General features: G+C 41.7%; 1 protein-coding gene across 1 annotated transcript in view; it reads left to right on the top strand.

The window, feature by feature from the left end:
* Nucleotides 1–15,853, top strand: part of naa15b (N-alpha-acetyltransferase 15, NatA auxiliary subunit b) — a 48,917-nt gene that overhangs the window by 15,556 nt on the left and 17,508 nt on the right. Inside the window, exons 4-10 of the mRNA XM_089006347.1 lie at nt 357–514; nt 652–786; nt 1,403–1,556; nt 1,803–1,922; nt 2,040–2,135; nt 2,277–2,383; nt 2,612–2,684. Of these exons, the coding sequence (XP_088862473.1) occupies nt 357–514; nt 652–786; nt 1,403–1,556; nt 1,803–1,922; nt 2,040–2,135; nt 2,277–2,383; nt 2,612–2,684 (843 nt within the window). The remainder of the gene's footprint in view (nt 1–356; nt 515–651; nt 787–1,402; nt 1,557–1,802; nt 1,923–2,039; nt 2,136–2,276; nt 2,384–2,611; nt 2,685–15,853) is intronic.

The following is a 15,853-nucleotide window of genomic DNA, read 5'->3' as shown; positions in this document are numbered from 1 at the left end:
CAGAACGGATCTCAAATTTTGCTAACCCACAGAAAAAAATATCCTGTGACTGTAAAGTGTAAAGTGTCTTTGAGAGTTTTTGAAAGGCGCTTATAAATCAAATGTATTGTTATTATTATTCTCAAGCTTAGAATTAACAGTAGAACCGCATCAGACACTCCTCCGAACCTCCCAGTGAAAAATAAAATTGAAACCACGTTTTTGCAATCAAATGTTGGGATTCCAACAAAATCTGAACACACAGCTTTTGGTGCTGAGTTCACGACGATGGCTGCTCCTTGAAAATGGCTGCGATGTAAAGCTGTTGTGTGTGTTCTGATATACATTTATATTCCTTAACTCACTGTGCCTGTCAGGCTGGCACGTATACGGTTTATTACAGCGCTCTGATAAGAAATACGATGAAGCCATTAAGTGTTACCGAAACGCACTGAAGTGGGACAAGGACAACCTCCAGATCCTGAGAGATCTGTCCTTGCTGCAGATTCAGATGAGAGACCTGGAAGGCTACCGGGTAAGTAACTCAGAACAAGAGCTTCAATAGAATTTCCCACCAGGTTTAATGACTTGAGTTGCTTGAAGTAACAAAACACTACATTGCTAGTTCTGCTATGAAGATCGGTAAACCTGTGTTGCTCATTGTTCCTGTAGGAGACACGGTACCAGCTGTTGCAATTGCGCCCCGCTCAGCGAGCTTCCTGGATCGGCTATGCCATTGCTTATCATCTCCTGGAAGACTATGAGATGGCAGCAAAGATCATTGAGGAGTTCAGAAAAACACAGCAGGTTTGGATTGGATTGGATTGGATATGCCTTTATTAGTCTCACAGTGGAGAAATTTACATTTCACAGCAGCAAAGTGATGAAAGGAATGAAAGTAGTGGCGTCTTATTACGAACATACATACACTATTACAAACATGCTCACAGTACCGTCAGCTTTTTCTTTGGGTCGATAGAACAATTTTGTGGTATCAGCTCCGTTGCATACTTTCAATCATGCCAGTGATTGTCAAATGGCTTTCCATATATTGCTCCAATCACAATAGCAGGAACGGACAGAAATTGAGTGTTTTGACCGGCTCAAAATATGATTGAATATCATTAAAATTCAAGTCATACTGCAGGGTGGCTCAAATGAACATTGCTGTGCACCACCTTTCAGTGTACTGTGTCACTAGATAGGAATAGCAAAATTACCCCCCATAATAATGAATTAGCTTATACTGCTCTGAGAGGTCAGCAATAACTGGGCTTCATTGAGGTTTGAAATTAAAGCTTGAGAGCTCGCTTGCAATTCCAGCTTCATTTTCTCAAATGATTCGACCCCCCTGCTCACCATGGCTTGTGCACGTTACTCAGCAGTATCTTTTCTCCTTTTCTTTGTATGTTGCTCTATGTAGACATCTCCTGACAAAGTGGACTACGAGTACAGTGAGCTGCTGCTTTACCAGAACCAGGTGCTGAGAGAAGCGGGTCTTTACAAGGAGGCTTTGGAGCATTTGTCAAACTATGAAAAGCAGATTTGTGACAAACTGGCTGTGGAAGAGACAAGGGGTGAGTCATGCCTCTCAATGTCACGCTGACTGGACAGTTGATGCTCCTCCAGCTGATCTGTAGTTTCATCAATTGAAATTGTTGACCTTTTTGCTCTAGTACTTTGAGCTAAATGTATGTACTGGCTATGTCATTCGTGGCTGCAGTGGGTGTGTTTTTTTTTGTTTGTTTTTGTTTTTATTATAAAAACCTTCATTTAGAATTAGTTCACTTCTGGGCTCTGCTGCGTATGTGTTACTCCTTTAGGGGAGTTGCTATTAAAGTTGGAACGTCTGGATGAGGCGACAGATGTCTACCATCGCATGCAGAAGAGGAACCCAGAGAATTGGTCATATTATTATGGTCTGGAAAAAGCACTAAAACCAAGTAAGATATTTTCCCCATGTAAATAGTCAACAATAAAATAATTATTCTGCAATTGAAACCGTTTAAAGTTGTATTGCCAATGCCATAAGTCTCCATTTCTTTTTGTGCAACTTTTAGGCAGTGTGGAGGAGAGATTCAAGGTCTACGAGGATGCCTGGGAAAAGTTTCCAAAAGGCCTTGTTCCTCGCCGGCTCCCCCTCAACTTTCTTTCTGGTGTGACAAATAATCGCTTTTCTTGTAAAAGACTAATTGTAACTATAATTGTAACTCGATGAGATTTATGGAAACAGGCTAGTAGATTGAGATATTGCACTTGTATAATCTATTTCTTCACACCAATGCTTTATCTTGCAGGTGAGAAGTTTAGAGAGTGTCTTGACAGATATCTGAGACTGAACTTCAGTAAGGGATGTCCACCTGTCTTCACCACCCTGAAATCTCTTTACAACGACAAAGAAAAGGTGATAACAATAGTTCAGCAATGACAACTCAAAATATTGAAAGGACACATTTCTTCCTCTTGTTACACATACACACACTACCAATCAAACGTTTTGACACACCTTGAGAAAGGCATAGCAACTGTTGACTCGTAGCATACATATTACACTAAAGTTTAAAACAAGCAAACATGTCTTATCTTTATTGAATATTTTTCTGTTTTAAAAGTTATAACTCCTTAATTGCAGGTGTCAATTATAGAAGAATTGGTGGTCGGCTTTGAGACCTCCTTAAAAAGCTCCAGACTGTTTAGCCAAAACGGTAAGAACAAACACATGAGCGAATTTGAAATGGAGATGTGTTGATAGGAATTGTCCAACTTTCAGATTGATTATATTCAGTTAATCAGCAACATAAAGGATGCGGTGTGCAATTTTACAACTGTTAGCACCATTTGAATGGTGTTTCTCACTTCGCTACTTTCTCTCCCCTCTCCAATCTCTGACGAAAGGCACGCCCCTCAATAACATGAACATTCACAAGAACATGCACTGTGTGAAGTGCACTGCAAAGAAGTCAATTTTAGAGCAGTCATGGCTGCTTTGTTGGGAGCATTAATTACTTGCGTTGGGCTGTTTCTATAATGCCCCCTATATGATGAGTATTAGTTTTAAAGATTGAAATTAAAACTTATTGTAAACTTTCCTGTCAAACAAAGTTGCTGGTTCTGCATCTCTTCTGAAACGTCTAAGCTGCCATTCATCAATGACATGTAATTGAGGCAAGCAAAAGTGCTGGATAAGTATGTGATCCTCGCTCCCCTGATGCTTGAAATCAGGGGTGGTCACACTTTTTCAGCAGCACAACTTTTTTTGTTGTAACTTGCATCTTTATTATTTTTATAACATTTAAAAACATTTGAAATTGAACAGTTGAATACAGAATGCCTTGTGGCCAAATTGTATAACAACATCCTTTTGTAACTGCAAACTATTCAACAATGAAAACAACCAATCAACAAAAGTAAAACACAGCAATAACAATATAGCAAAGAAAAAAAGTGATCGATAATGACAAGTTTCCCTTTTTTTGGATTTATATTTGTTAGCTATCTTGACTGTCTGGTTTGTGGTGTCGTTCGTTCATTCATTTGTTTGATTGTTTTTGATATTCATCCCATTTTTCCCATCTTGTTTTAAACTTCCCTGCTTGGGCCCTCAATATGTGTGTGAATCTATCCAGCTCAAATATCTCTTCCACTATTCCGATCCATTGGTTCTTTGTTGGTGGGTCTGTTTTAAACCATTTTCTTGTTATGGCTTTCTTGCCGGCTATCAGCAACACATTTATCAAGTACTCATCTCTTGTTTGCACATTTTCTTGATTTAGGTCAGCTAGATACATCACCAAGTCGGTCTTTGGTATTTCGTAGCCAATTATCTTTTTCAGTTCCCTCCAAACTTCTTCCCAATAACCTTTCAACTGTTGACAATTCCAAAATATATGTGCATGATCTACATTTCTTTCCTGTCCGCATAGCCGCCAGCACTCGTACTGTCCCGATTTGTATTTCCCGGTCATCTCCGGGGTTGTAAAAAATCTCACGATATTCTTCCATCCAAATTCTCTCCAATGTCTCAAAGTGGTTGTTGATTGTGGGTTGAGTTCCCTCTGTTCAACAGGAGCCCTTTGTAAAGAGATGAGATTACTTTGTTTTTCCCTCCTTCATACGCATCCATCATTATCTCTATTATGTCATTTCTTTTAATTGGCATATCCATTTTTATTGCTTTTGTATAGTAATCCCTTACTTGTAGATATCGGAAGTGGTCGCACCTTTCTAAGTTAAACCTCTGTATTTTTTTATGGAAGGTCGGTATTTCCCCTTTTTCTATTATCATACTCATTGTTGTGATACCTCTCCTTTCCCAACTCTTGAAGCTCTCGTTTTTTCCTGGTTGAAAGTCCTCGTCATATTATAGCCACCTCAGAATTTTTGCCTCTTTTTCTAGTTTATTTTCTTTTATGATGGTATACCAGATATTCAATGTGAATTTTGTTAATGGGTCAATCGAGTCCTCCATTTTCCGGAACAGTCGTCTGTCTCCCAGCAGTGTTTGAATTGGGTAACATCTTTTGGTACCTCCATTTAGCTTGATCAGCAGTGTTTGAATTGGGTAACATCTTTTGGTACCTCCATTTCTTTCCATTTAGCTTGATACTCGCCATCACACCAACACGTCACTGCTCTGAGCTGTGCTGCCCGGTAGTAATCTTTAAAATTTGGTGTCCCCAATCCACCCTTTTCCTTTGGTAACTGTAGTGTCGTCAGTCTAATCCTTGGTCGCTTACCTCCCCAGATAAATCTTGTGATAAATTTGTCCCATTCCACAAATTGTTTTTGTGGTATGGGTATTGGTAGCGACTGGTAGAGGTATAGCAACCTCGGAAGAATATTCATTTTCACTATTTCAATCCTGGAGCTTAAATCTAGGATGGGTGTTGACCATCTCCCCCTGTCTGCTTTGATGGCTTGGTTAATCTTTGTATAGTTTGGTTCAAACAGTTTGTCTATGTGCTTTGTGATGTACACGCCGGGATACTTTACTCTTTCAGCATCCCACCTTAATTTGTATATTCCCTTAATTGATTTTGATGGAGTGTAATTTTATGCTAAGATTTGTGTTTTACTCACATTCAGTCTATATCCTGAGTAATGTTCATATTCTTCTAGTTGTTGCATCAGTATCGGGAGGCTATCTTCCGGTTGTGTCAAATATATTATCAGATCATCAGCAAACACGCTGAGTTTATGTTCAGTCTCTCTCATCTCCACGCCCTTGATGTTGTTGTTCTGTCTGATTGCTTGGGCTAGGGGTTCAATGAAGATATTGAATAATGTTGGTGAGAGGCAACATCCTTGTCTTGTCGATCTTTCTAGTATTATACGGTCTGTCAGGCTGCCATTCACTTTCACTCTTGCAGTTGGCCCATTATATAGTGTTTGTATATTTCAAATTGAATCTTTGTTAAAGCGGAATTTTCCCATGACTTTGTATAGATGGCACCAGCGGACACTATCAAATGCCTTTTCTGCATCCGTGCTCACCAACATTGCACTTGTTCCCGCCTTATGGATCGCCTCCACTATGTGTATAGTTTTTCTTATATTATCCTGGGCCTGTCTATTTTTAATAAAACCCGTCTGTTCTCTATTGATAATATCAGGCATGACTGACTCATATCTTTTTGACATAATCGAAGTATATATTTTATAGTCGACATTAAGTATGGATATTGGTCTGAAGCTACTACATAACTCTTTATTTGTACCCTCTTTTGGTATTATAGAGATGATTGCCTCTTTCCATAATGGGGGAATTTTACCCTCCTTCATGGTATATCTGAGTGAAGATAACAAAAGTGGGCCTAGTTCTTGTCTAAATATCTTGTAGAACTCTGAGGGGAAGCCATCGCTACCTGCAGCTTTACCATTTTTTGTTCCATTGATCGCCACCTCCAATTCTTTTTCCGTTATCTCAGAGTTCAGGAATTCATTATCTTCTTCCCTTATCGATGGTAATTTCAGACCGTCCAAAAATTTTGCAATTCTCTCCTCATCTGCTGCCTTCGGTTGTGTATATAAAGTTTCATAATATTGCTCAAATGCTTCTTCTATTTCCTTTGGTTCTTTTAATATTGTATTAGTTTTGGGGCACCGAATCTTGTGTATTGTGTTTAGCGCTTGTTGTGTCCTCGACCTTCTTGACAGTAATTTATTTGCTTTGGGTCCTCCTTCATAGTAAATCTGTTTTACAAAATGTGCTCTTTTTTCTACTTCTGTTAATAATATTTGATTTATTTCCCTTTTGGTTTCTGTAATCTTTGTTAATATCTCGGTATTATTTGTTGTTTTATGTTGGTCTTCTAGTTCTTTTTCAATTGTCTTGTTAAGGTTTTATATAATTTTTCTCTTGTCTTTTTACGATGTATTGCATGTGCTATACATTTCTCTCTTATAGCTGCTTTCAGCGCATCCCACACAATATTTGTATTCACTTCTCCATTGTCATTTTCTTCCTTATATTTGATTATATCCCCCTTTAGTTCTTGTACTAGTTCCTTGTCATTTAATAACCCTGTGTTCAATCTCCAAGTTGTGTATTTCCTTCTACTGCTCAATATCACTGTCATATAAACGGCACTGTGGTCTGATAAGTCTGTGACACCAATCCTACATTCTCCCACTCTGTGTTTGTCTTCGATGTTCATGAAAAAATAGTCGATTCTAGCCTAGATTGCGTGAGGATGGGAGTAATGTGTGTAATCTCTATGCAACGTGTGTGAGTCCCTCCATACATCTGTTATCCTGAGTTTTTATTTTATTTGCGTGTTAATGTATTTGGTTATGTGTAATCTAGATTTCTTTGTACTTGTATCTAAGTTATGGTTGAGCACCACGTTGAACTCTCCTCCACATATCACGATCCCATCCATTTCCACCGTGATAACATTGAAAAGATTCACAAAAAAGCTTTTGTCACTATCTGGTGGAGCATATACATTGATTCATGTCACACTCTCTCCTTCCATCGTCCCTTTGACCACAATATACCTGCCTCCTTTATCTTTTAGTTCTTTGTCAATTTCAAATTTCACTGTATTTTTATTATTATAGCCACCCGTCTCCTGTGGCTTTCTTTAAATGAACTATAGAATGTATTAATGTATCCATGTCTTTTAAATGTAGCAAAATGTTTCTTGTAGCAAAATGACTTGTAACTCTTCCTTTCTTAGTGTTGTCAACACTTTTCCCCTTTTTACTGGGTTGTTGATGCCATTCACATTTAATGACACCACCACATATAGTAACTCTTAGCTTTTTCTTTTGTTACCCATGTGTCACTGATCACAATACAAATACAAACAATAATAACAGTAAAACACAAACTAATATATATTTCATTCCAAACATGAACTTCCAAAGCATTTAGGGGTTCCCCGTTTAAGTTAAGAGAAAAAAACCCCTCTTATCTGTTGAATTGTTTCTCTATATATCAGAATCAGAATCATCTTTATTGCCAAGTATGTAGAACACACAAGGAATTTGTTTCCGGTAGAACACGCTGCACTAGTATCGTCGTCAAAAAAAAAAAACTGCTAAGTGGTACTATTCAGTTCCATTTTGGCTACTGTTGAAAGAGTTCAAAGAGTTCAAAGAGTTAATGGCTTGGGGGAAGAAGCTGTTTAAATGTCTGCTGGATTTGGTGCGCATGGATCGGTAGCGCCTGCCTGAGGGAAGTAGCTGGAAAAGGTGGTGGGCAGGGTGCGGAGGGTCCAGTAGGATTTTCCGCGCCCTAGTTTGGATTCTTGCAGTGTGCAAGTCCGTGTAGAAATGTTGCAGCACCTCCTGTGGCAGGCCATGCTTATTTAGCAGCCTCAGGAAGTACATTCTCTGTTGGGCCTTTTTCAGGATAGAGTTGGTGTTGACCTCCCACTTCATGTCCTGGGAGACTGTGATTCCCAGGAACTTGAAGGTCTCAACGGTTGACACCAGGCAGTTGGATAGTGTGAGGGGTAGCTGTGGTGATGGATGTTTCCCGAAGTCCACGATCATCTCAACTGTCTTGAGCGTGTTCAGCTCCAGGTTGTGACGGCTGCACCAGAGCTCCAGCTGCTCCACTTGTTGTCGGTACGCAGACTCGTCGCCGTCTTTGATGAGACCGATGACCGTGGTGTTGTCTGCGAACTATATGAATTTGACAGCTGGGTGCGTTGAGGTGCAGTCGTTCGTGTACAGAGAGAAGAGCAATGGAGAGAGGACGCATCCCTGCGGGGCTCCAGTGCTCGTGGTTCGTGTTGTGGATGATATATTCCCCAGTCTGACCTGTTGTGTCCGTCCTGTCAGGAAGCTGAGGGTCCACTGGCAGATCGTGGGGGACACACCAAGCTGGAGAAGTTTGGGGATGAGGAGTTCTGGGATGATGGTATTGAACGCAGAGCTGTAGTCCACAAACAGGATCCTTGCGTAGGTTCCTGTGTTGTCAAGGTGGTCGAGGATGTGGTGCAGTCCGATGTTGACTGCATCCTCCACAGACCTGTTTGCCCGGTAGGCAAACTGAAGAGGATCTCGCAGAGGTCCGGTGATGTTCTTTAGGTGGTTCAGCACGAGGCGTTCGTCCAGTTCGTGGATCTGTAGGGCAGAGGGCGGAGATACGGTAGTTTCTGGTAATGGTGGGCAGACCGGGGAAATGGGGGTGTCCTTTTCAAATTGGCAAAAGTATGTATTTAACTCATTAGCCATACCATTGTTGTACACAGCTTGGGGGAAGGTAAACGATAATTTGTTATTGCTTTCAGGCCATTCCACACCGATGCAGAGTCGTTAGCGGAGAACTGTTTGTTAAGCCTGTCCGCATAACGTTTCTTTGCGATGTTAATTTCCTTTGTCAGCCTGTTTCGGGCGAGTTTGTAAACTGCTCGATCGCCGCTTTTAAATGCGGACTCTTTCTCTTTCCTAAGCTGCCTGAGTTTGGGAGTGAACCATGGTTTGTTGTTGTTGAATGAGCGGAAGGACTTTGTTGGTACACACATGTCCTCACAGAAACTGATGTATGATGTTACAGTGTCTGTGTATTCATCCAATGTGCCTGTTGAAGTTTCAAAGACGCTCCAATCAGTGCAGTCTAAGCATTCTTGTAGCGATAACTTTGCTTCATCTGTCCATGTTTTAACTGTCTTGACTACCGGTTTTACACATTTGAGTTTCTGTTTGTATGTGGGAATTAAGTGGATTAAGTAGTGGTCAGAAAGACCCAATGCTGCATGCGCAACAGACCGGTATGCGCCTTTGAGTGCTGTGTAACAATGATCTAGAATGTTTTCTCCTCTGGTGAAACAGTCAATATGCTGCTTATATTTGGGAAGTTCACGGTTTAAACGTGTTTGATTAAAATCGCCCAAAATGATCAGGGGTGATTCTGGATATTTTAGTTTGAGATGGTTTACATGGTCCGCTAGCGTTTGTATACACGCGTTAGCATTAGCTTGTGGCGCGATGTACACGGCAACGAGAATAAAGGAAGCGAACTCACGTGGCGAGTAGAATGGCTTGCAGTTGAGAGACAGTGATTCCTAGTTGTACAACAATATCCCAAATCTATCAACACATTGCCTGTTGAAGACAGAAAGAGAAATGGAGTTGGGGTTATCTTAAAAGACGAGTTTGTTAGTAATGTCTTAGAAGTAAAAAGAGTATCAGATAGAATGATGAGTCTGAAGCTAGAAATTGAAGGTGTGATGTTCAATGTTGTTTGTGGGTATGCCCTACAAGTAGGATGTGAGCTGGCGGAGAAGGAGGAATTTTGGTTGGACTTTGATGAAGTCATACAGAACATCCCGAGAAGTGAGAGGGTTGTAATTGGTGGAGACTTCAATGTACATGTTGGCGCAGGAAACAAAGATGATGAGGAGGTGATGGGTACGTTTGGATTCCAGATGAGGAGCGCTGAAGGACAGATGGTGGTTGACTTGTCTAAGAGAATGCAAATGGCTATTGTGAATACTTTCTTTCAGAAGAGACAGGAACATAGGGTGACCTATAAGAGTGGAGGCAGAAGTACACAGGTAGACTACATTTTGTGTCAACGGCGCCATCTAAAGGAAATCAGTGACTGCAAAGTAGTGGTTGGTGAGAGTGTAGCCAGACAGCATAGGTTGGTGGTGTGTAGGATGACACTGGCAGTGAGGAAGATGAAGAACCCAAAGGCTGAAGTGAGGACAAAATGGTGGAAGTTGAAAAAGGAAGAGTGTTGCATGACATTTAGGAAGGAGGTAAGACAAGCACTGGGTGGGCAAGAGGTCCTTCCAGATGACTGGCAAACTACAGCGAACATAATCAGAGACACAGGTCGGAAAATACTTGGTGTATCGAGTGGAAGAAGGGTAGATAAGGAGACTTGGTGGTGGAATGGGGAAGTACAGGAGTGTATACAGAGAAAGAGGTTAGCAAAGAAGAAGTGGAACACTGAGAGGACGGACGAGAGTAGACAGCAGTACAAGGAGATGCAGCGCACGGTTAAAGTAAAGGTGGAAGGCCAAACAAGAGGCCTATGATGACTTGTATGCTCGGCTGACAGCAAGGAAGGTGAGACTGATCTTTACAGGCTGGCGAGACAGACAAAGATGGTAAGGACCTGCAGCAGGTTCGTGTGATTAAGGATAGAGATGGCAATGTATTAACAGGTGCCAGTAGTGTGATGGCAAGATGGAAAGAGTACTTTGAAGAATTGATGAATGAGGAAAATGAGAAGGAACAAAGAGTAGAAGATGTGAATGTTGTGGACCAAGACGTAGCAAGCATTAGCAAGGATGAAGTGAGGAGGGTGCTGAAGAGGATGAAGGGGTGAAAGGCACTCGGGTTTATATCGAGGTATTTCCATACCTCGATTTACCAATCGAGGTATGGAAGTGTCTTGGTGGTGTTCCTGACTGGGTTATTCAACAAGATCTTAGATGGTGAACAGATGACTGAAGAATAGAGAGGAAGTGTACTCGTGCCCATTTTTAAGAACAAAGGAGATGTGCAGAGTTGTACTAATTACAGAGGAATAAAGTTGATGACCCATACAATGAAACTCTGGGAAAGAGTAGTTGAAGCTAGACTAAGAGCAGAAGTGAACATTTGTGAGCAGCAGTATGGCTTCATGCCAAAAAAGAGTACGACAGATGCAATGTTTGCTTTAAGAATGCTGATAGAGAAGTACAGAGAAGGTCAGAAGGAATTGCATTGTGTCTTTCTAGATCTGGAGAAAGCGTATGACAGGGTGCCCAGAGAAGAGCTGTGGCATTGCATGAGGAAGTCTGGAGTGACGGAAAAGTATGTTAGAGCGGTACTAGACATGTATCATGACTGTAAGACAGTTGTGAGGTGTGCTGTCGGTATGACTGAGGAATTCAAGGTGGAGGTGGGGCTCCACCAGGGGTCAGCTCTGAGCCCCTTCTTGTTTGCTATGGTGAGGGACAGGCTGACAGACGATATTAGACAAGAATCTCCTTGGACCATGATGTTTGCAGATGACATTGTGATCTGTAGCGAGAACAGGGAACAGGTGGCGGAGAAACTAGAGCTGTGGAGATATGCCCTAGAAAGGAGAGGAATGAAGATCAGTCGCAGCAAGACGGAATATATGTGTGTGAATGAGAGGGATCCAAGTGCAAGAGTGATGCTACAGGGAGAAGAGATAAAGAAGGTGGAGGATTTTAAGTACTTGGGGTCAACTGTCCAGAGCACTGGAGAGTGTGGAAAAGAGGTGAAGAAGCGTGTCCAGGCAGGCTGGAGCGGCTGGAGAAAAATGTCAGGTGTGATGTGTGATAGAAGGGTTTCAGCTACGATGAAAGGAAAAGTGTATAAAGCCATGGTGAGACCAGCCATGATGTTTGGACTGGAGACAGTGCCACTGAAGAAAAGACAGGAAGCAGAGCTGGAGGTAGCAGAGCTGAAGATGTTGAGGTTTTCTTTGGGAGTGACCAGGTTGGATAGGATCAAGAATGAGTACATTAGAGGGACAACTCATATTAGAGGCTTTGGAGAGAAAGTCAGAGAGGCCAGACTGAGATGGTTTGGACATGTCTCAGGAGAGAGAGTGACTATATCGGGAGAAGGATGCTGAGTCTTGAACTGCCAGACAGGAGACCGAGAGGAAGACCAAAGAGGAGGTTTATGGATGTGGTCAAAGAGGACATGAAGGTAGCTGGTGTGAGAGAAGAGGATACACAAAACCGGGATAGATGGGAGACATTGATTCGCTGTGGCGACCCCTGAGGGGAAAAGCCGAAAGGAAAAGAAGAAGAAGATCAACACATTGCCAATTATGAATCAGTTAACCCCCTTTAAATTCCTTAGACAATATTCCCACAGTGGATTAATTTCTTACTCACCAACAGTAGATCTAAAGCAAATGTTCTCAAAGCAAGTTATGTGGATTTCACTTGTCCTTTGTAGGCAATTGTCTTTCTGTCCGAGTTCTTTGTCTTTCATTCTCCTCGTGTCTTTACATGTGTTCTCGACTTTATCTCTTAGTATTTGTCCACTTGCGCGCTGACTCCAATCTTTGTTGTGCTGTCGGACTCTCTTCTCCAGGGTTTGGCACCCGCCATCCTTTCAGCCTCATCGTTTTTGCTGCGTCCTGTGCGCTGTTATGTTTTTACTCCTTCGGTCCAGTGGACCCTCAGTGTGTCCATCGGGGATGGGAATCGAATGCCTTTCTCTTTCAGTAATTTTTTTAGTCCAATGTATTCTTTGCGTTTAGCCGCCTCTTCTGTTGCATAGTGTCCGGTTAAAACTTCGTTTGTCTTTCCTGGTTCGCGCATTGTCTGGAGTTCACTTGATAAAAATATCAGCAAGTACAATAGATGGTGAACAAAAAACTACTTTATTCTAATGAGACAGAGAAAGCACTTCTCGTCTCGGTGGGACGAAGACATGAGCACACGAGCAAAAAGAACAAAGAGAAAGAGCTCCCGCTCTGACAAGTTTTTAAACATACAGAGTGGCGATCTGTTGTCCAATCAGTTGCGAACAAGTCGACCTTTCCCGTCCAATCGGTTACGAGCAATTCAGCGTTGGGCGGGTCTCAGATTGAAGTTGGAGCTGTTGCTTTTTCTCCACGACTATTGACTAATAAGACTGATAGTTTTATTTAACTAAATTAGACTGAAATTAAACGTGCACAATTCATAATATATACTAAGCTAAACATGAAAAAACATATGTTTACTTAATCTAAACATGAAATAACGTAATATGTTTACTAATGTGCATAAACACTCTATCATTCCCTCCTGTTGTACATTTAAACATCAGTTCATACATTTCCAAAAGATTTCATGCATGCACGTCATACTAATTGCACAGGGAGCCATTCTAATCTCATCTATCCAACGTCTAATATTATTTAACTTACCATGGAGAAGGCGAAAAACCTCTATCACAATTTTGCTGCTGTGATATATAACCTCTCCATTTTTTAGGGTTTTTAATGAGGAAAACTCCTTCTCGGCTCTCCGTTTTCTTTTTTTGCTTTTGTTCTTTGGAGCAACCACTCTCTGGCCATGGTGTACTATCCCTAGCTACAACACTGGGTCCCCTTCACGCATTTGTTGATACAAAACCTTTGCGTAATTCACCTGGGAATTAGTTATCATATTCATTAGCATTGTTCTTAAGCATGGAATAATACAACCAATGACTAAGAAAATAAGTACAATCACAATTGCGAATGGGATAAACATTCTGAGCAAAGTCTTATACCAAGAGCCCCCAAAGAGCCCGTCAAAGATCCACGGTTGATCAGGCCGGTGATCTTTGGCCATGGCATCTCTGAGATCCCTGACAACAGACAGAGCATCAGTCATGTTTATGGAATTCGCTTCTTCGGGTATGTACGTACAACAAGTATCACCCACCATAGCACAGACGCCCCCTTGTGGCGCGGTCAAAAGGTCCAAAACCATTCTATTTTGCAGCACCATTTGTCTAATTGCTGCAATTTCAGTGTTTTGCATTTCATCTACTTCCAAACTGGCGTTTACAAACACTTGAAACCTGTAGTCAATTGTTTCAATTCGTAGCATGTTTTTAGCTACTCCAATTTGTGGAAAAAGAGCTAACATTACCTTACTTCCCGTGCTATGGTGTTTGAATTGTTCTGGAACATCAGTTCCCCAGATCGAATCGTGGGGCTTAAACGACACTCTTCTTTTCACATGATGGTGTGCTGGACGACTGGTAACGATGAAAGTATTGTCAGTCACAGTAACAGGTGCGCACATACCGTAGGCTTTCGGAGGAATAAAAGAATATACTTTCCAACCACATAACCACCAAAGATGTGAAGATACAGGTAAAATAGTGACATTGGTGTTTAACGGTAGCATGTATAAACATCTATTCTCATCTATAAAACCTAGATTTTGACCTGTACCGTACATTGCAACGCATACTGGTAATCGCAATCCGCTCTTGGTCATAACCTGATTTTCAGTTTCCAAAATGGTATCCAAACTTGGAACAATCTCTCCTCTCGAAGCATTGCGAAGAACTGGAAAATGTTGATCAGGTTTATGCGAAGATATTAACATATACGCAGCTCGAGCCATTTTATCTCCAAATATCTTTGAATGCACTCTTTGTTGCGTTACAGAATGTGGCATAAAAGAACAAACAAAGCAATTACTTTTCCTATTTTGTTTAGCAATTAATGTAGCATAACGATACCACGTGTTTGATAACAACGGATTCCAGTCATGTTTTTCTCCTGCAAATGGTTGATATAATGCGTCCATGACATCTGAATTTTGGGCTTTTTTGTCAGGTGTTTCCATCCAGGCTGTCGGTTTGATGTGTGGTTTATTTTTGAACGGCGATGTCACGACTGGTGTTGTCAAAGATGACATCATGCATATAGTTACAGGAAAACCAGTGTGATGTTCACGAAAATCAGGACAGAGTCTCAAGTCCATGCATCCTGCAACCTTGTGGGTTACGATAACGAGTTGGATATCTGTCATTGTGCCAGTTCCAGTTCCTAACCAGTTCCCTTGAGTTACCTTTCTGACAATTCGTTTTGCTTCTTGGGCACAGCTATTTTGAACCCATTTTGTTTTGGGCTCAGAATGGACCACAACGGAGTCCCAACCAGTGGTCCAAGTCTTCCCTGACTTGATACGAGCGTACCAAGAACCATGAGGGTAATCACTTCCCGTTTGTCGTGCTTCGTTCCTGAGGATGTTAAGAGGAAATGAGATGATTCCTGCATCTTGTAGTGGCAAGCAGGCTACAGGATGTGCCATGCTAGGGCACTTTTCTGTCATCGTTGGTTGCAATGGTGGAGTTTGGCAGGCTGATGGAATGGGAGGCTTTACGTGCGTCATCTGGATTGCCTCCACTAATTCATACAGCAAGATGATGTGGACCAAACCCATGGCTATTGAGTGGTTTGGCTCCGTCTCTCTTCCACCTGCTCCGGATCTGGTTGGTGAACGATTTTGCAGTGGCTTTGATGCACCCAGGTGGACCTCTCGGCGATTTTGATGGCAGTTGGCGTGGTTATCAGCACGGTGAATGGCCCCTCCGACTTTGGTGCAGACCTTGATCAGCGCCTTCGGGGAGCCCAGCAGCCTCTCTGTTCCTGCAAAGGGAACACAGGACTGCGGCAGTACACGTGCTGTGGACCTCTTTGTTGTTGTACAACATTTCACACAACCATTTTGCCAACAAAGCGCCTGGATCTGAATTATTCTTTTAGAATAAAATGCAACTGGTCTCAGCTTTTGTCCATGCTTTTGTAACAGGACTGAAGTCATGTATTTGTCTTTGCAGTCAACTGTTTGAACAAAAGGTTTGTCATAGTCAGGTAAAGCTAAGACGCTAGTGTTTGCTATCAAATTTTTTAATTCTGTAAATGCTTTACTGCCCTCTTCGGTCCACT

The sequence above is a fragment of the Hippocampus bargibanti genome, linkage group LG10, assembly GCF_051943395.1.
Source record: "Hippocampus bargibanti isolate YZ-2025 linkage group LG10, ASM5194339v1, whole genome shotgun sequence".
Classification (NCBI taxonomy): domain Eukaryota; kingdom Metazoa; phylum Chordata; class Actinopteri; order Syngnathiformes; family Syngnathidae; genus Hippocampus; species Hippocampus bargibanti.
Note: the sequence above shows the minus strand (reverse complement) of the source record. Positions and strands in the feature narration are given on the sequence as shown.